At 39.5% G+C, this 21,570-nt stretch overlaps 1 protein-coding gene across 4 annotated transcripts in view; it reads right to left on the bottom strand.

Annotated features, from left to right (window-relative positions):
• Positions 1–21,570, bottom strand: part of Art4 (arginine methyltransferase 4) — a 167,544-nt gene that overhangs the window by 72,111 nt on the left and 73,863 nt on the right. For 3 of the 4 annotated variants that reach the window (XM_070079630.1, XM_070079632.1, XM_070079631.1), the window contains exons 9-11: positions 16,549–16,631; positions 14,710–14,897; positions 13,470–13,550 (exon numbers count right to left, since the gene is read on the bottom strand). In XM_070079630.1, the coding sequence (XP_069935731.1) occupies positions 13,470–13,550; positions 14,710–14,897; positions 16,549–16,631 (352 nt within the window). Of the gene's footprint in view, positions 1–2,361; positions 3,617–13,469; positions 13,551–14,709; positions 14,898–16,548; positions 16,632–21,570 lie in introns of all 4 variants that reach the window. The other variant, XR_011390991.1, reaches the window with a different exon arrangement.

The following is a 21,570-nucleotide window of genomic DNA, read 5'->3' as shown; positions in this document are numbered from 1 at the left end:
GTCTGGAGTTTTGAGACTCTCTGATTACGGGTTCTATCCCCGCCCGTGGTATGGTTTGTTTGCAATCGTGTCATTACAATTTCTTGAGTCAGAGACAAATACTATCATACCAAGTTAATATAACCAACAGGTGACAGCTGTAGCAACAGGGAATGTGATACCTCTTTTTCCAGTTTAATGACGACAGCTCAAAAGGTGCATGTCTGTATTTTTTTATTGCCTACAAGACAAAAAATCATCAGTTGTTAGTGAGAGCAACATACAACCTTTATAATTTATCATTACCCCTCAAAAGGTGCACATTTTTATCTTTCATTGCCTCATGTGTGAAAAAAAAATTGATAGGTGTTAGTGGGAGCAACATACAGCATCTGTCATTTATCATTACACCTCAAAAGGTGCACATATATCTTTCACTGCCTCTTGTGTGAAAACAAGCTTTACTGTTGTTAGCGGAGCAACACACAACCTGGCCATAAGACATACCTGCAGATTCATCTAAAAAACATTATTAGTTTGCTTTAAGCCCTTGTTTAAAACAAACTAATAACATGAAGTGGATGGCAGGTCATAGCAACTGTGGTGGATAGACACGAGATTGTTTTGTCGTGAACGTAACAATGCCACACAATTCTGTTACCAATAAATTTTGTCCCATATGTATGAAGTGCATTAAATAAAGGTCGCTTAAAGTGAAGTTTTACTATATTTTGCTGGTTGTGTCGAGAATGGAATGAGCTCAATGACTAAAAACCAGGTGATCCAGTAAATAACTAATTGACTGGAGGAAACAGCAGGTGAAAGCATGGAGATGTTAGACGAGGAGGGGAGGAGGGGGTAAAGGAGTTTTCATTGCTAGGGGTTTGGACATCCAAACAGGCTTATGAGAGCATGTTAGACAGGAGCGAGAGGAGGTTAAGTGGTTTTTATGATTTGACGTGCTGTTGGCGTGTGAGCGAGGTAACATTACAAAGGAATTCAGGGAAGATGGTCAGTCAGACTTGAGTCTTGGAGGTGGGGAAGTACAGTGCCAGCACACTGAAGGAGAGCTTGGGATATGACAGTTAGAAGCATCATCTCAACTGTGATGCTGGTGCCCTTCTGTCAAGAGTGATTGAGTGACAGTGAAAGTGCATTTTTCTGTGTTGTATCACCTTAGCTCGGTAGAAGACAGCCAGTGATATAGAAAAAAAAAATAGGAAAACACCATCAACCATGGTGGGACAAACAAATCTTTCACTGTAAATGAAAGACAAATTTTTCGAGTTTAATTTGGAACTGAAATATCACATCTCTTCAAAAAGGCTTTTTTCAGAGATGATGTAAGGAAGAATGACCCTCCTACAGAATGAATTTGGGTTATTGGGTTACTGAGGCTAGGACTTTAGGTAGCTTCAAATTTAGGTTGGATAAATATACGAGTGGGAGGGGTTGGATTTGAGTGGGACTTGCAAATGAGTGGATAGAGTTATCAGACCTTATTTCTTGGGGAGCATTGAAAATTGGGTTGGGCAAATGTTTTGTTAGTAGGATGGATTGTAAAGGACCTGCCTAGTATGGGCCAACAGGCCTGTTGCAGTGTTCCTCCTTTCTTATGTTCTTAGGTGTGTCTACAACCTACAATGGCAAGGAAGATGTGATCATCCACAGCCCATAGTTTAACAACAGTACTGGTTATAAGGCAGTTTTGCTTCAAGACATGCAACCTAACCTAAAAATTTCTCAAAGGTTATGCCCAAGCCAACAAATGTCATGAACACCAGGGCAAATTTATCATCTACAGCTGTGTTTTGATGAAGTTCAAACTCTTTTAAGAACAAAAAGGCACAATACCATGACTGAAACAATATACAAATAAGATACACATGGGAGAAAGAAGTTTACAACAATGTTTCAGTCTGATTCAGACCATTTACAAGTCACCGTGTGACTTGTAAATGGTCCAAATCAGACCCCAAACATCGTCATTAGCTTACCTCTCCTATGTGGGGGTTATCTGTGTATTGTGTACAAATCTTCGACCACAAAACAGGGTCAAAATTACACTCCAATGAAAGTGAGGACCAGAGGTATGATTTCTACTGGGTATGACGGTAGTATTTAGAGCAGGGGCAGCTAAGGGAATACTGTAATGGTTTCAGAAGTGATTAAAAATGACTTGTCATGTTAGGAGAGGCTGGGGCCATGGTCATAAAGAACTATAGGATTTCCACTAACCGCTTAATTAATATAATCATAACCAAGAACTAAACCTGTAAGGGTCTTAACTGCTTAATGCCAACCAAGAGCCTTGCAGAGAAGATAAACATTGTCAACGGAAACATTGCACATCACCCCTGAGTTACATTCAATATTTATTACCATCATGAATATTGTGTAGTCCTGCAGCAAACAGTCCAGAACAGAGAAGGGGAGCCACCATGGGTTAGTATTTTGTGTAGACCTGAAGCAAATAGTCCATAATAGTGGAGAAGGGGAACAGAGGTGCTGGTTTTTTGCATAGACGAGAGTCCATGTGTTTTAGAAAGCTAACTTCTTGCCAGTCTTTCAAAGGTGTTGTCGTGTGATCTTAGTACTATCGATCTACAATATTTTGAGATTTCATTACCATCACCTTCATCAAGTCAGGCTACTTGTTCAGCTTTGTTTAGGGAATGTCACCTGTATCTAGACTGTCTCAATTGCATGTAATGCCTGTGATTTTTTCCAATTATTTATAATACTGAGTTCCAATAATTTGGACTTGAGGTAGAACACACGGATTTGCTGTAAATGGCCAATTCTAAATCCATTACAGTTTAGGGTGAAACGTGAAAGACAGGAGCAGTCCATCATTCAATTCGTGAATTTACCAACGTGAATTGCTGATCTCTTCAGACTGTGTAATGGCTCATTGAACACAAAGTTGTACCATGTACAATAATAAGAATTTGCCTCAATTTCCTTCTTATTACCACTAACTTTTTTTTCACTTTCGCTAACAGATTCTTGCACTCTCTCCTGGGCTTTGTATGATGTGTTCAGATTCAGTTTAATATTCTTTATTTTTGTATTTAGATGTTACAGTCCATCTCTGGATACTTGAGGGGTCCTAGGACATTGTTGGGTATTTGAGGGATCCTAGGACATTGTTGGGTATTTGAGGGATCCTAGGACATTGCTAGGTACTGGAGGGGAGTCCTAGGATGTTGCTAGCTATTCGAGTAGTAACAGGAAATTGTTGGGTAATCAAACAGTCCTACGAGATCACTGGGTAGTACTCTAGTTGTCCTTGGAGACTGCTGAGTAGCACTCGAGTAGCCCTAGGAGATTGCTGGGTAGCACTCGAGTAGCCCTATGAGATTGCTGGGTAGCACTCGAGTGGCCCTAGAAGACTGCTGGGTAGCACTCGGGTAGCCCTAGAAGATTGCTGGGTAGCACTCGAGTGGCCCTAGGAGATAGGTGGGAAGCACTCAAGTAGCCCTAGGAGACTGCTGGGTACTCTAGTAGCTTAAGGATGCATTCTCTCTGCTTGTGAAGAGCCCGCTGCTCTTTCTGTTCGGCATCCTCTTCTTTTCTGAATGGTATGTCTTGTGTGTGTTGTTTCTAGTGCAAGCGAACTCAGCGTCTCGAGGCACTGCAAGGAAATATACGAAATATACTCAGAGGCACCAAAGAATGCATCCCCGTCTGTGAAAGAACTGCTCTAACTACTATTGAATCAGATACAAGAGGTTTCCAAACCTACAAGTGAGCTGTGTTTCTCCTATTTCAATTGACCAATAACAGGAGAGAAAAGAATAAGCCCACAGAGTGGGCAAAATGTTGCCAATCAAGGATCTTGTTACATTGCATTTGTGTCTTTTTTCAACACGTTTGTATGTACACGTTTGCAAGTAACAAACAGGTTCCACACACACATTCATACATGTTCAAACATTTTAAATCCTTCCTAAGTGCACCATTTCTTTGTGTAAACATGGAACTTGGAATTTTAAGTTGGAAACCTCCTGTAGTGACCAATAATGCCTAAAAATCTAAAACAATGAATTTCTAAGATGTAACAGAATTTCTGCAAATTTTATGATGCCAGTGAATAAGTATACCTCTAATTTGTGTTTGGCCAGTTTATGGAGGTGCTGTGTCCTTATAGCCCAACCTAGAACTTTGCTTCCCTGGCTGCTACTTGATCAAGCAAGCTATCACAACCTGGCTTCCCTGGCCACTGATTGATCAAGCAAGCTATCACAACCTGGCTTCCCTGGCCACTGATTGATCAAGCAAGCTATCACAACCTGGCTTCCCTGGCCACTGATTGATCAAGCAAGCTATCACAACCTGGCTTCCCTGGCCACTGCTTGATCAAACTAGCCGTCAGAACCTGGCTATTATTTGATCAGGCTAGCCACCACAACCTAGCTTACCTAGTAACACCTGCAGAAAGCTGTCAACATCCTGAGAACTAACACCTGCATTATACTACATTCCTTGCTTTTGCCCCCAAAAAATATTTTTTGTACTCTGCCTGAATTTCATATTTGTGATATATGCCACTCTTGAATACACACTTTTTTATCATTATTTCTTCTATACTCTTGTTGAATTTATAGCTTGGTGTGTATTCGTGAATTTCTTGAAAGAATTGGAGCTCAAGAATAACAAAATCCCAATTACAGTGGTACCTGGAGCTACGAATTTAATTCATTCCAGAAGACTGTTCGAGTGCCGATACCAAATGAATTTGTTCCCATAAGTAATAATGTAAATTAGATTAGTCTGTTTCAGAACCCTAAAAATACACTTATAAAAGTACTTACAGAAATACACTTACATAATTGTTCAAGTTGGAAGTTGTTTGAAACTCGAGGTACCACTGTATATACATATGTATATATATTTTTTTAACACAACAGTCTTCCTTACTAAGTTGCTATTCAAATAATAAATATAAAGCCAATCATTTAAACATTTCAAAGACATTCAGAGAATGTAGATAGGTAACGAAACTAGTTCAACGTGGTAATAGGATACTGACACGGTAAAAAAGATATCAACATAGTAAAAAGATAATGACACGGTAAAAAGATACAGATATCAACATGGCAAAAAAATATCGATTTGGAATATAGAAACACAGCTATGTAGAAATGTATACTGACGAAGTCTTGTCCACACAATGGGATTTATCAAGTCACAATCTGGAAATTAAGATACTAGTAGCAAAGAATACTTTATTGTAATGGTTCACCCAAGGCCGAGCTTTAATAACCTTGGCTCAAACATTCTGATAACAGGTTTGCTTGCTACCAGCGCCTTTACTCCCACGTGCAAGATTAAACCATCGTTTACCTACAAGTCTCAACCTGTTAGGTAAAAGACACATGTGCCACTAATGTGACACTTTATTGTGGCAATGTTTTGTTAAACACTGCTACAATAAAACATTACATTAGTTGCATTTGTGTCTTTTACCTAGCATTTTCCCAACATGTCAGCCATCTCCCACTGAGGCAGGGTGACCCAAAAAAAAAAAAAAAACACTTTAGCCATCACTCAACACTTTCGTCATTATTCACACAATCACTGTCTTTGCAGAGGCGCTCAGATATGACAGTTTAGATGTCAATCCAACCAGCCAATATCCCAAACTCCTACCTCCTACCTCCAGGCCTAGTCTGGCTAACCAGTTTCCACGAATCCCTTCACAAAATAATGCCCTGCTCACACTCCAACAGCTCGTCAGGTCCCAAAAATCATTAGTCTCCATTCACTCCTAACGAACTCTCACGTGCCTGCTGCATGTCCAGGCCCCTTGCCCATAAAACCTTTTTTGCCCCCTCCCTCCATCCTTTCCTATGATGACCCCTACCCTTTCCCCCCCACTACAGATTTATACACCCTCCAAGTCAACCTATTTTGCTCCATCCCCTCTAAATGACCAAACCACTTCAACAACCCCTCTTCATCCCTCGGAATATTTTTTTGTAACTCCACACCTACACCTAATTTCCACACTACGAATTCTCTGCATAATATTTACACCACACATTGCCCTTAGACAGGACATCTCCAATGCCTCCAGCCACCTCCTCGTTGTAGCATTTAAAACCCATGCTTCACACTCGCATAAGAGTGTTGGTACCACTATACTCTCGTACATTCCCTTCTTTGCCTCCATGGATAATGTTTTTTGTCTCCACAGATACCTCTATGCACCACTCACCTTTTTTCCTTCATCAGTTCTATGATTAACCTCATCTTTCATAAACCCATCCACTGACAAGTCAACTCCCAAATATCTGAACACATCCACTTCTTCCATACTCCCTCCCTCCAATGTGATATCCAATTTTTCTTTACCTAACTCATCTGATACCCTCATCACCTTACTCTTATCTATGTTCACTTTCAACTTTCTTTACACACCCTCCCAAATTCGTCCACTAACCTTCGTAACTTTGGTAATTCTACCAACATTATCACAAGTCTCAACCTGTTTGTGACAGGATAAAGTTAGCTGCACCAGCAAATCGTCATTAAGAAAGTGTTTCAAGTGATGGCTGTTGTCTACCATCAACAGAGAATGGACAAATGTCAAAATCATCACCAAAAATTCACAAGTACTGTAGTGGTCAGTTGAACTAACTACAGATGCTCCTCGATTTACGATGGATTACGTTCAGACAAACTCCCCATCGAAAGTTGAAAATATCCTAAGTCAAATATGATATACAGCATTTCATGGCTTATAAGACATGGCTTATATGACTTATTTTAGTGTCAATGGCTTGGCATTGGACGTAACTGGGAGAGCTACAGCCCACCCCACACCCCAAACTTGTAGCTCCTGTCACTGACCTTCAGTTTATAGGACGCACAGTGTTTTTTGGAGACATTTTATGGAAAAAAAGCGTCTAATAAGCTGCGAAATACAATAAATAAATATAGTATATCTACTGTCACTGAATAAGTAAATAAACAAATAATTACTGTAACTAATACCAGTATAGAGAAATACAGGTCAGCCATCACTAATCCTGCAGTCAGTTATCCGGTTCCACCATTAATCCGGCACTAATTTCTGCAAGTATAGTTTCAAATTTCATCATTATACTGACTCAGAAATCGTGCAGATGGTTGTAAATCCACAGCAGCAAGCCAGTGGACGAGAAAGCAGTGATGAAAATAAGAAAGATGTAGCAGTCTCTCTACTGATAGGTTAATTAAGTACATTCTAACCTAACCACTCTGTAATCCGGCAAACTCACTAATCCGGCACACTACAGGTCCCAATGATGCCAGATTAGTGATGGCCAACTTGTAAATGCAGTCGTGTTCCTGATTGCGTTAAGGATGTTAAAATGCACCAACACCACACCATCGTAAAGTCAATATTTCAAGTTGAACCATCGTAAAGCAAGGAGCATCTGTAATGATTTCTACATCACAAGTGTGAGACTTCCCCACTCCTTTAAAGAGATAATAAGGAAAAATACTTTAATCCAAAAAGAGGGATTAAAATAAACTCATTATACACATGCTGAATTTAATATTTTTTATTACTAACACACTGGCCGATTCCCACCAAGGCAGGGTGGCCCGAAAAAGAAAAACTTTCACCATCATTCACTCCATCACTGTCTTGCCAGAAGGGTGCTTTATACTACAGCTTTTAAACTGCAACATTAACACCCCTCCTTCAGAGTGCAGGCACTGTACTTCCCATCTCCAGGACTCAAGTCCGGCCTGCCGGTTTCCCTGAATTCCTTCATAAATGTTACTTTGCTCACACTCCAACAGCACGTCAAGTATTAAAAACCATTTGTCTCCATTCACTCCTATCAAACACGCTCACGCATGCCTGCTGGAAGTCCAAGCCCCTCGCACACAAAACCTCCTTTACCCCCTCCCTCCAACCTTTCCTAGGCTGACCCCTACCCTGCCTTCCTTCCACTACAGACTGATACACTCTTGAAGTCATTCTGTTTCACTCCAATCTCTCTACATGTCCGAACCACCTCAACAACCCTTCCTCAGCCCTCTGGACAACAGTTTTGGTAATCCCGCACCTCCTCCTAACTTCCAAAGTACGAATTCTCTGCATTATATTCACACCACACATTGCCCTCAGACATGACATCTCCACTGCCTCCAGCCTTCTCCTCGCTGCAACATTCATTAATGTTGATATTTAATGGAAACAAACGCCACTATTTCTAAGTAGTAGGTTGGTAGACAGCAACCGCCCAGGGAGGTACTACCGTCCGGCCAAGTGAGTGTAAAACGGAAGCCTGTAATTGTTTTACACGATGGTAGGATTGCTGGTGTCTTTTTTTTTCTGTCTCGTACACATGCAAGATTTCAGGTACGTCTTGCTACTTCTACTTACACTTAGGTTACAATACACATACATGTACAAGCATATATATATACACACCTCTCTGGGTTTTCTTCTATTTTCTTTCTAGTTCTTGCTCTTGTTTATTTCCTCTTACCTCCATGGGGAAGTGGAACAGAATTCTTCCTCCGTAAGCCATGCATGTTGTAAAAGGCGACTAAAATGTCAGGAGCAAGGGGCTAGTAACCCCTTCTCCTGTATATATTACTAAATGTAAATGGAAAAACTTTTGTTTTTTCTTTTGGGCCACCCCGCCTCAGTGGGATACAGCCGGTGTGTTGAAAGAAAGAAAGAAAGAAAATGCCACTATTATAAAAAAAAATTACAGTAATGTGTTCCCTGCAATTTTTTTTTAACACGTCGGCCGTTTCCCACCGAGGCAGGGTGACCGAAAAAGATAAGAAAAGAAAAACTTTCATCATCATCATTCAACACTTTCACCATCACTCATACATAATCACTGTCTTTGCAAAGGCACTCAGATACGACAGTTTAAAAATCCCTCCAAACTGCCAATATCCCAAGCCCCTCCTCTAAGGTGCAGGCATTGTACTTCCCGTTTCCAGGACTCAAGTTACTTCTTCATCAAGTCATCCTGCCTTGGTGGGGAAACAGTTGATGTGTTTAAAAAAAAAAAAGAAAGAAAATAACAAGACCTATTAACTGAAAACCAATCATAGTATTTTCTTGAAATTGCACTCATTCGGTTTCCCACTTGTATATCTATTGCCTTCATAGATCATCTATCTTATAAATGTCAACATCAACAAGGATAAAGTACGAGTAAGAGATATGACTCGTGTAACACCATAAATTCCCAAGAATGCACTAAACTCTTAGGGATCATCTAACACCTTGGGAAAGGGACGCAATCTGGTATGATCCAAGGGTAGTGTATTTCCAATCCTTTGGATCAAGAGCCCTTCACCAGCATCAAGGCACCTCCCTAAGGGTTCTGAAGCAAAATGTGCCCAAATCAGAAAATTTATTACAGAACATAAACAGCGCTTCACCTTTCTAGATTCACCAAGAGGCAAAATCTATAATTGTTTTAGATAGCACTATAGGGAGTGTAGCCCCTCCCACCCACCCACCACAGTTGGAAGAATGTTTACCCATGTTGTAAAATGGTATATAATACTGACAAGTTGTTCAGTATGACACACATGCAAGAGTTAGACTTCTTCAGTCAAATACAGATAATTTTTTTGTATCTGACTGAGGAAGCCTACCAAGTATGTGACTTGTTTCAACAATAAAGATACCCAACTGTTGCATGTGTGTCTTACTCAACAATGTTTATATAAACATATTCACTGATTGGCTGACAAGTTACGCAAGATAAACTTTAGCAAGCTAGTGTTGGTCATGGCTCTAACACAATTTTTTCTTCCCATTCTGAGGATACATAGCATTCCATGTTACAACATTAACCCTTTGACTGTTTCAGGCCCCTCTCTGAAACTGTCATTCTATGTCGCTCAATTTTTGAAAAAAAAAAAAAAAAAAAATTATTTTTTTCTTATGAAATGATAGAGAATCTTATCCCGATGGTAATGACATCAAAAGTTCGAAATTTGGTCGAAAACTCATGGAATTATGCTCCCGCGAAGTTAGCGGTCTCGGCGACATATGCGTATCAGCGATTTTGCCGACTTTGAGCCCTATTTTCAGCCAATTCCATTGTTCCAGTTGACCAAACTCATAGCTATTTCTTTAGAACTCCATTTTATCTATCAGCTGAGTACAAGAAACCTCCCATTTACTAATTTGGACTACCCAATATGGTGGTCAGAAATTGGCAATTTGGCCAATTTCACGCAAACTAAAAAAGATGCCAATTTCAAAATAGGGTCCAGAATAAACAAGGTAGACATTCGTGGCACTAAAATAACATATGCTCTGTTCATTAGTCACATCTCTAGGCCCCTCTTATATTATTATTGCTTTCTATTTTGATTTTTTATTAATACAAAAAAATACAAAATTTACTGTTATGCAGACTACTGCATTATTGTAAAAATGGTATAAATAATATCAGTGCACTAGTGAAAGAATAAAAGACTCCCCAGTTGACGTGTATTGGATGTGTGGTATGATTTATTTACTCCTGAACATTGGTAAAAATCGAACATTTCCGCTACTTTGAGCTCAGTTTCAAGGTCGTTTTCATCGTCAAAGTAATGAAAATCATCTCTATTTCTGTAATATGTTTTCCATTTTATCACCTAAGACCATGAAAACGCGAATACAACGATAAATACTATACGAAAATACACCTCAAAGTCGGCGTTTTATTCCAAAAAAACGATCAGAGTTTTTTTTTTTCTCATTACGCAATGTGTGCTGCAGGATTTTTTTATGTGGTGCACACTGACCACACAGACCCATTCTCTCACATGTGGGCCTACCAGCTTTCTCCCGCTTGATTTGAAGTCGCTAGAATTATTGAGTACATATACGTCAGAAACATTGGCTCGTAAGACGTATTTATACGTCGAAAACAGTCAAAGGGTTAAACAGAAGATAGCTACATCACCAGTGAATTACGTCAGTAATTTGTTCCCTTTTCTTTCCTCCGAAAGCCATGCATGTCTTAAGAGGCAACTAAAATCCTGAGAGCAAAAGGTTAGTAACTCCTTCTCCTGTATAAATTACTAAATGTAAAAAGAAAAATTTTGGTTTTTCTTTTTAGATCACCCTGCCTTGGTGGAGGATGGCCGGTATAATAATAAAAAAAAAAATTGGCATTCCCTTTCAAGTTTGAAAGATATTAGACCACCACTTCACTACTAAACACCAATTCATGTTAGCCACACTTTTATTATATTTTCCCACAGATGACTCTTTGCATGCTAACCCAACATATACAGTGAATGTTACATGCATGGCTAGTGTTAAATATCTTGTAAGATAGTAAATATTACATGTATATTTATCTATCTACTTGGCTAGTGTTAAATATCTTAATATACTCATAAGTAAATTCATAGTTGACTATCTTAATAACTAAACTGTAATAAACACTTGTCAATGCTCAATAATATCTCATGGAGACAAACTCTCCAAATTAAATGATCTGTATATTTCAACTCCCTGCTGGGGTCTTTTCAGAATCCTCTGAAGAGGACCCCAGCAAGGGGTCAAAATGTAGAGATCAATTAATTTTCTGAGTTTCTGTCTCCATGTGGGTTATTATTGAGCACTATCTAATTCCCTGAAGCACTGATTTTTCCCCTTTTCCTAAGAATTTGAAAACTCCTTCAGATGATGCCCCTGCAACATAAGGGTTTACCGCCACTGTGTGTATATCATGGAATGCCTGGATCCAGGTCTTTATTTTTGTGCAATATTCAAGATCTATTAACTTACCAAAGTTATTTAATGCAGCATAATAAACTAGCTGTGATTTACAGCAATACATGTACAGTGGACCCCCGGTTAACGATATTTTTTCACTCCAGAAGTATGTTCAGGTGCCAGTACTGACCGAATTTGTTCCCATAAGAAATATTGTGAAGTAGATTAGTCCATTTCAGACCCCCAAACATACACATACAAACGTACTTACATAAATACACTTACATAATTGGTCACATTCGGAGGTAATCGTTATGTGGGGGTCCACTGTATATGCAAGACGAGCAGGTGAATCAACAAATACTTTCTTTAGCAAGCCCAAAGTAGCCCAGCAGCTGAGACTGTATAAAACACAAATAATGCTACATAGCCAACCATCAATCGGTGGGAGACGGCCGACTTGTTGAAAAAAAAAAAAAATTTACTTTAGGGAAGTGGTAAAGAATCCGTTCTCTGTAAGCCATGCATGTCATAAGAGACTAAAATGCCAAGAGCAAGGGGATAGTAACCCTTTCTGTATAAATTACTACATGTATAAAAGAAAAACTTTCATTTTTCTTTTAAGATCACCCCGCCTTGGTAGGAGACAGCAGCTATGTTAAAAACAAAAAATTACCAACCAAGCAAAAACGTTTGAAGCACATACAAGCAAATATTAAGAGATAGAGGATAGCACAGAAATGAAAAAAAAAAAAAAAAAGACAGATGCTAGAGCTCTACGTTTCACAACGTAGAGCTCTTGCAAGCTCTGCACTGAGCGAAACATTGTAACACATTTTGCTCAGCGCCTGCTTCTTCTGTCGTTTCCTTATTAGTGGATGTCACAGTATTTCTGTATCAGGTCTCATCTTTCTATATGACCAAACTATCTCAACAACCTAGCTTTCACTTTCAGAAATTTCCTGTACTCTGTGCAGTAGAACCCCCGTATCCGTGGATTCAGCTTCTGCAGTTTCACTTCTCCACGGTTTACCACGGCCAAAAACTAATCTTTAATTTTGCTTAATAACAGCCTCAAAGCACAAAAGTAGTGATGGTAACAGTTCCTCAAAGCCTAAGAGAAACAATGAAGTGCTTCCCAACAGTAAAAAAAATTCTAATTCTCCACTTATTTTGCATGATTTATCAATTAAATTTTGTCATAGGTATGCATGTAAACGAAAAATGACACGTACAGAGTTCGCTACAATCTGTGGTTTCAGGTATCCACAATAGGTCTTGGAATGTATCCCCCACGGATACGGGGCAACTACTGTACTTTTCATATCTTTTTACAGATACGTGAGGGACCGGCATATACATCACCTATTATCAGTGTTCCACGTTTTCATTGGCTTTGAACTGAGCCACTGTTCCACGTGCTGGTGATAGTCACCGGCAAATGGATCATAATGAACAATGGATCAATTTGAAGCCAGGAAAAACATGGGACACCGAAAAGGTGATGTATATGCAAGGCCCTCCTGTACTTTCACTGTTAACCACGCTTTCCTTGCAATGATGCAAGAATGGCATATGCATTACCTCAGTGTTTCAGCAGCAGAAAATCTAATAGCACTTTGAATTTTCTGAAGACAGTGTAAAGTTGCCCCTGGCTATACTACTAAAGCACCAGTGCATTTCCTGACTAATGCACCAAATTTCTGTTAAAAAATGTAGCACACAAAACTGAACTTGTTGAAACTACAGAAGGTATAGGATGCTATAAGAAAAAATAAAAAATGTAAATTACCAAGAGTGATGAGGGAGGTTCCTTGGTCCAATGCAACTTCTCCGAGGCCATTAACTGTTATTCCATTCACCATGTTAACCGCTGCAAAGAAAACAACGTGAAAATAATGTTTTAGTACATAACCTTATACTGAGTGTTCTGAATGTGCTGCATTACTACAGGAATTTATGGTGAAGTATGGTGAATACAGCACTGTAGTATGGTGAATACAGCACTGTAGTATGGTGAATACAGCACTGTAGTATGGTGAATACAGCACTGTAGTATGGTGAATACAGCACTGTAGTATGGTGAATACAGCACTGTAGTATGGTGAATACAGCACTGTAGTATGAATACAGCACTGCAGTATAGTGAATACAGCACTGTAGTATGAATACAGCACTGTAGTATGAATACAGCACTGTAGTATGAATACAGCACTGTAGTATGAATACAGCACTGTAGTATGAATACAGCACTGTAGTATGAATACAGCACTGTAGTATGAATACAGCACTGTAGTATGGTGAATACAGCACTGTAGTATGGTGAATACAGCACTGTGAGGTATAAAAATTGAAAGGATGTTGCACAAATGTAGCACATGGATTATTATCGAGGTTTTTGATATTTCTTCAACCACTTGTGGCCACATCCATCTCAAAAACACTAAACTCAGGGTATGTATCACTTTCCTCTTAAAAGGGGAGTGTTAATACGACATGACATCAGTGAATCCCTGGTGTTTGCTGCGCTGTTTGCTCTAGGTGGCGCTCAATTGAACTAGTGCTCCCACAAGGTACTAAGTGGTCCCAAATTATTTTAATACTGCACACACCAAGCATTAAGACCCATTCTATACTGACCAGGCATCTCAGGCCAATCGTGCCAAATTTGGAGGCAGGAAAATTAAATGCTGATCTACGCTTGAAGTGCTAGTGGTAATAACATAGATCTACGTTTGAACAGTTTAAGGGTTAATAAATATATAGTGCAAAATTCTTTATCTTCACTACCGGAACAACACACCAGTCTGGTAGTGACAGCTAAATATAAATGGATTAGAACTTAATTTTCTTAAATGTATCTTTGAAATATGGAATATTTAGGCAAGAGGCCCCTTAGAAAAATAGTCAAAAAAATTAAGAACCACCCTACGGACCAGCATTTAAATATGAAGCAAACAGCAGAGCTTTACTGCAGATAATAACATTTTAAATTATCTACTGAAAGATTATTACCCATTTTTATTACCTACCTTGTTTAGCACCTTGAGCATCAACTGTCCCCCAATATGATTCTGATGGTGACACTGAATTATTGCCTGGGGGAGGCTGTGGGGTCAGCCCTGTATAACGGAAATAGGGATTCTTCAGGTCCAGTGAGTTAATGGACACTGTGGATGTGCCTTCTATTCGTACCTCCAGATTTACATTATACGATTGTCTGTTGAATAAAGAAAATAAATATAAGTTTAGTGAAATACGTTAATTGAATAATAAGCATAATTTTTTTTTTCAACAAACCGGCCATCTCCCACTGACTCAGGGTGACCCAAAACAGGAAGAAACTTTCACCGTTTTCATTTTTATCATTCACTCCATCACTGTCTTGCCAGAAGGGTGCCGATATTTCAGTTTAAAGCTGCAAATATCTCCAACCCTCCTTCAGAGCGCAGAAACTGTACTTCCCACCTCCAGGACTCAAGAACAGCTAACCAGTTTCCCTGAATCCCTTCATAAAGTTACTCTACTCACACTCCAACAGCACGTCAATTCACAAAAAAACATTTGCCTCCACTCACTCCTAACGTGCTCATACATGCCTGCTGAATGTCCAAGCACTTCAATAACCCCTGCTAAGCCCTCTAGATAATACTTACTGGAAAGTAATTTTTTCATGTACAAACCATCCTTTATCATCAATACAAAAATTAAGTGAATGAACAGTCATTTATTATGACAAATTGAGTTCACAAAATTTAAGTACATTATCTTCTTTCAACAAACCGGCCATATCCCACCATGGCAGGGTGGCCCAAAAAGAAGAAAGTATTTTTTCTTTTAATTTAGTAATGTATAAAGTAGAAGGGGTTACTATTTTAGTTGCCTCTTATGACACACACGTCTTACAGAGGAAGAATTCTTTTCCACTTCCCCATGGAGATAAATATACAGATCTATACATATGAGCTGTTGGAGTGTGAACAAGGCAATATTTTATGAAGGGATTCAGGGAAACCAGTTAGCTGGACTTGAGTCTTGGAAGTGGGAAGTTCAATGCCTGCACTTTAAAGGAGTCAGGGATATTGGCTGTTTGGAGTGACATCTAAACTGTTGTATCTGAGTGCCTCTGCAAAAACAGTGATTATGTATGAATGATGGTGAAAGTGTTGAATGATGTTATAAGTTTTTCCTCTCTTTCTTTTGAGGTTTTTCTTTCTTTCTGGGTCACCCTGCCTCGGTGGGAAGTGGCCAACATAAAAAAAAAATCTATACACACACACACACTTCATTTAACCCGTAAATGGTCCAAACGTATATACAGTGGACCCCCGCATAACGATTACCTCCGAATGCGACCAATTATGTAAGTGTATTTATGTAAGTGCGTTTGTACGTGTATGTTTGGGGGTCTGAAATGGACTAATCTACTTCACAATATTCCATATGGGAACAAATTCGGTCAGTACTGGCACCTGAACATACTTCTGGAGTGAAAAAATATCGTTAACCGGGGGTCCACTGTATACGTTTTTTCAACATTCGAAAGTATGTAAAAAAAGTAGATCTTCTTTTTTCTTTTTTACATTTGAAAATGTGTAAAAAACTTTGATCTACTTTTTTTTTTGTTATAGTATTTGAAAATATGTAAAAAAAACGTAGATCTACTTTTGGAGCACTACACATGTGAACGTAGATCTGCTTGGACCGTTTACAGGTTAAGATGCATGCACAATAAAATAAGCATGGTAAAAATAATTTTGCATTACCTAAATAAGAATACACAACTTAATCAGTTACTTAACTACTCAATATTAGGAATAAGAGCCACTACAACTGACTGCATTGATTCACAAAACTTGAAATTAATATACCTTCTGTTTGCTACAAGTTCCACAGTACCAGTAACCAGCTGACCTTCTTTAACAAAGATTGGCTTCTCCAACAGGCACCGCACCTGAAAACAAATACATTTTAGTCTATGTAATGACCACAAGAATTAGTTTCGTAGTCTGCAAGGATTAAAATAAATATAGAGAAATCAGTTTTCTGATCTGTGAAAAATATTAAAAATTATTATTATATTTTATTATCACACTGGCCGATTCCCACCAAGGCAGGGTGGCCCGAAAAAGAAAAACTTTCACCATCATTCACTCCATCACTGTCTTGCCAGAAGGGTGCTTTACACTACAGTTTTTAAACTGCAACATTAACACCCCTCCTTCAGAGTGCAGGCACTGTATTTCCCATCTCCAGGACTCAAGTCCGGCCTGCCGGTTTCCCTGAATCCCTTCATAAATGTTACTTTGCTCACACTCCAACAGCACGTCAAGTATTAAAAACCATTTGTCTCCATTCACTCCTATCAAACACGCTCACGCATGCCTGCTGGAAGTCCAAGCCCCTCGCACACAAAACCTCCTTTACCCCCTCCCTCCAACCCTTCCTAGGCCGACCCCTACCCCGCCTTCCTTCCACTACAGACTGATACACTCTTGAAGTCATTCTGTTTCGCTCCATTCTCTCTACATGTCCGAACCACCTCAACAACCCTTCCTCAGCCCTCTGGACAACAGTTTTGGTAATCCCGCACCTCCTCCTAACTTCCAAACTACGAATTCTCTGCATTATATTCACACCACACATTGCCCTCAGACATGACATCTCCACTGCCTCCAGCCTTCTCCTCGCTGCAACATTCATCACCCACGCTTCACACCCATATAAGAGCGTTGGTAAAACTATACTCTCATACATTCCCCTCTTTGCCTCCAAGGACAAAGTTCTTTGTCTCCACAGACTCCTAAGTGCACCACTCACTCTTTTTCCCTCATCAATTCTATGATTCACCTCATCTTTCATAGACCCATCCGCCGACACGTCCACTCCCAAATATCTGAATACGTTCACCTCCTCCATACTCTCTCCCTCCAATCTGATATTCAATCTTTCATCACCTAATCTTTTTGTTATCCTCATAACCTTACTCTTTCCTGTATTCACCTTTAATTTTCTTCTTTTGCACACCCTACCAAATTCATCCACCAATCTCTGCAGCTTCTCTTCAGAATCTCCCAAGAGCACAGTGTCATCAGCAAAGAGCAGCTGTGACAACTCCCACTTTGTGTGTGATTCTTTATCTTTTAACTCCACGCCTCTTGCCAAGACCCTCGCATTTACTTCTCTTACAACCCCATCTATAAATATATTAAACAACCACGGTGACATCACACATCCTTGTCTAAGGCCTACTTTTACTGGGAAAAAATTTCCCTCTTTCCTACATACTCTAACTTGAGCCTCACTATCCTCGTAAAAACTCTTCACTGCTTTCAGTAACCTACCTCCTACACCATACACTTGCAACATCTGCCACATTGCCCCCCTATCCACCCTGTCATATGCCTTTTCCAAATCCATAAATGCCACAAAAACCTCTCTAGCCTTATCTAAATACTGTTCACTTATATGTTTCACTGTAAACACCTGGTCCACACACCCCCTACCTTTCCTAAAGCCTCCTTGTTCATCTGCTATCCTATTCTCCGTCTTACTCTTAATTCTTTCAATTATAACTCTACCATACACTTTACCAGGTACACTCAACAGACTTATCCCCCTATAATTTTTGCACTCTCTTTTATCCCCTTTGCCTTTATACAAAGGAACTATGCATGCTCTCTGCCAATCCCTAGGTACCTTACCCTCTTCCATACATTTATTAAATAATTGCACCAACCACTCCAAAACTATATCCCCACCTGCTTTTAACATTTCTATCTTTATCCCATCAATCCCGGCTGCCTTACCCCCTTTCATTTTACCTACTGCCTCACGAACTTCCCCCACACTCACAACTGGCTCTTCCTCACTCCTACAAGATGTTATTCCTCCTTGCCCTATACACGAAATCACAGCTTCCCTATCTTCATCAACATTTAACAATTCCTCAAAATATTCCCTCCATCTTCCCAATACCTCTAACTCTCCATTTAATAACTCTCCTCTCCTATTTTTAACTGACAAATCCATTTGTTCTCTAGGCTTTCTTAACTTGTTAATCTCACTCCAAAACTTTTTCTTATTTTCAACAAAATTTGTTGATAACATCTCACCCACTCTCTCATTTGCTCTCTTTTTACATTGCTTCACCACTCTCTTAACCTCTCTCTTTTTCTCCATATACTCTTCCCTCCTTGCATCACTTCTACTTTGTAAAAACTTCTCATATGCTAACTTTTTCTCCCTTACTACTCTCTTTACATCATCATTCCACCAATCACTCCTCTTCCCTCCCGCACCCACTTTCCTGTAACCACAAACTTCTGCTGAACACTCTAACACTACATTTTTAAACCTACCCCATACCTCTTCGACCCCATTGCCTATGCTCTCATTAGCCCATCTATCCTCCAATAGCTGTTTATATCTTACCTTAACTGCCTCCTCTTTTAGTTTATAAACCTTCACCTCTCTCTTCCCTGATGCTTCTATTCTCCTTGTATCCCATCTACCTTTTACTCTCAGTGTAGCTACAACTAGAAAGTGATCTGATATATCTGTGGCCCTTCTATAAACATGTACATCCTGAAGTCTACTCAACAGTCTTTTATCTACCAATACATAATCCAACAAACTACTATCATTTCGCCCTACATCATATCGTGTATACTTATTTATCCTCTTTTTCTTAAAATATGTATTACCTATAACTAAACCCCTTTCTATACAAAGTTCAATCAAAGGGCTCCCATTATCATTTACACCTGGCACCCCAAACTTACCTACCACACCCTCTCTAAAAGTTTCTCCTACTTTAGCATTCAGGTCCCCTACCACAATTACTCTCTCACTTGGTTCAAAGGCTCCTATACATTCACTTAACATCTCCCAAAATCTCTCTCTCTCCTCTGCATTCCTCTCTTCTCCAGGTGCATACACGCTTATTATGACCCACTTCTCGCATCCAACCTTTACTTTAATCCACATAATTCTTGAATTTACACATTCATATTCTCTTTTCTCCTTCCATAACTGATCATTTAACATTACTGCTACCCCTTCCTTTGCTCTAACTCTCTCAGATACTCCAGATTTAATCCCATTTATTTCCCCCCACTGAAACTCTCCTACCCCCTTCAGCTTTGTTTCGCTTAGAGCCAGGACATCCAACTTCTTTTCATTCATAACATCAGCAATCATCTGTTTCTTGTCATCCGCACTACATCCACGCACATTTAAGCATCCCAGTTTTATAAAGTTTTTCTTCTTCTCTTTTTTAGTAAATGTATACAGGAGAAGGGGTTACTAGCCCATTGCTCCCGGCATTTTAGTCGCCTCATACGACACGCATGGCTTACGGAGGAAAGATTCTTTTCCACTTCCCCATGGACAATAGAAGAAATAAAAAAGAACAAGAGCTATTTAGAAAAAGGAGAAAAACCTAGATGTATGTATATATATATATGCATGTGCGTGTCTGTGAAGTGTGACCAAAGTGTAAGTAGGAGTAGCAAGATATCCCTGTGCTAATTTTTTTTTCCACCAAACCGGCCATATCCTACCCAGCAGTGGTGGGCACTGTTCCACTAACCGCTAATTAGCAGAACTAACTTTTTGTTTAGCCGATTAGTGTTTCCGCTAACTTCGGAAACTGTTAGCGGACCAATTAACTTTTGCTAAATAAAGTTCTGCTAACTTTGAGTCCGCTAAAACAAAATTCATACGTTGCTAGTTGTGGGAAAGCAGCAGCACCACTCAGTTCCAGGACAGCAGAAGCAACAAGTCACTGAAGTCGAAGGCACAAAGCATAGTGAAGACCTGACTGGAGACCGGCTCGGAGGAGGTCGCGAGTGAAGTCGCCTTCTTGGATGAGCAGGTCTTGATCGACCTATTCATTAAGTACAACACCGCCATCCCATCCAGTGCTGCAGTTAAGCACCTATTCTCTATAGGCAAAGATATCTTGAGGGCCAAGAGTGCCACCCTGTCAGATGGAAACTTTGAGAGGCTGATGCTCATGAAGGACAACCAGCATCACATCAAAGTGACAGAGAAGGCCCAGCCAGGTAGTAATCAGCCCAGCCATCATCTGATCTTGGCATGATACCCATGCTATGCATTTTGTACAGTAAATAATGTGTATGTTGGATTAATACTGATGTTTGATTTCATTTCTTCCTTTAACTACTTGTGTGCACCTGTATGGTGCAGCAGTAAGTTGGACTTGAGGTTTCAACTTTAAGCACAATTTTCAACTACCTGTTTGTAGTTTACTGGGTTCAAAATTTAAATCAAGTTAAATGCAAACATGAACAGAAAAAAAATGAATAAATACAACGAGTAACTGGAACTAATGGAGAAAACAGTCAAATAAGCTAACTTGGTCTTCGGGTGCAATGGAGCTTCAGTGAAGCGACAAGTGCGTCCGTGTCGGTCGCTCGTGTTACATCACAAAATTAAACAATCATTATTTTTGCACTAGTGGCACTTGATCATCACATGACCTTGGCATTCTATATCTTATTAGGAAGCTCTCCAGGTCTGCTCTATAAGTCTTAAAAGCAAAAAACCAAAAAACTAAACCAAATCTGAATTCATGTGAAAAAGTTAGCGCTTAGCGTTTAACGTAAGTTTCCACTAACTTTTTCAGCCGTTTAGCATTAGCAGGGCTAATTTTTTAGTTAGTGGATTAGAAATTAGCAAAGCTAACTTTTTGGTTAGCTGTGCCCACCACTGCCACCTAGGCAGGGTGACCTAAAGAGAAGAATGAAAGTTTCTCTTTTTAACTTTAGTAATATATACAGGTGTTACAAGCCCCTTGCTCCTGGCATTTTAGCCGCCTCTTACGACACACATGACTTCCACTTCCCCATGTAGATTTTCTATTTTTA

The sequence above is a fragment of the Cherax quadricarinatus genome, chromosome 100 (assembly GCF_038502225.1).
Source record: "Cherax quadricarinatus isolate ZL_2023a chromosome 100, ASM3850222v1, whole genome shotgun sequence".
NCBI classification, from domain to species: domain Eukaryota; kingdom Metazoa; phylum Arthropoda; class Malacostraca; order Decapoda; family Parastacidae; genus Cherax; species Cherax quadricarinatus.
Note: the sequence above shows the minus strand (reverse complement) of the source record. Positions and strands in the feature narration are given on the sequence as shown.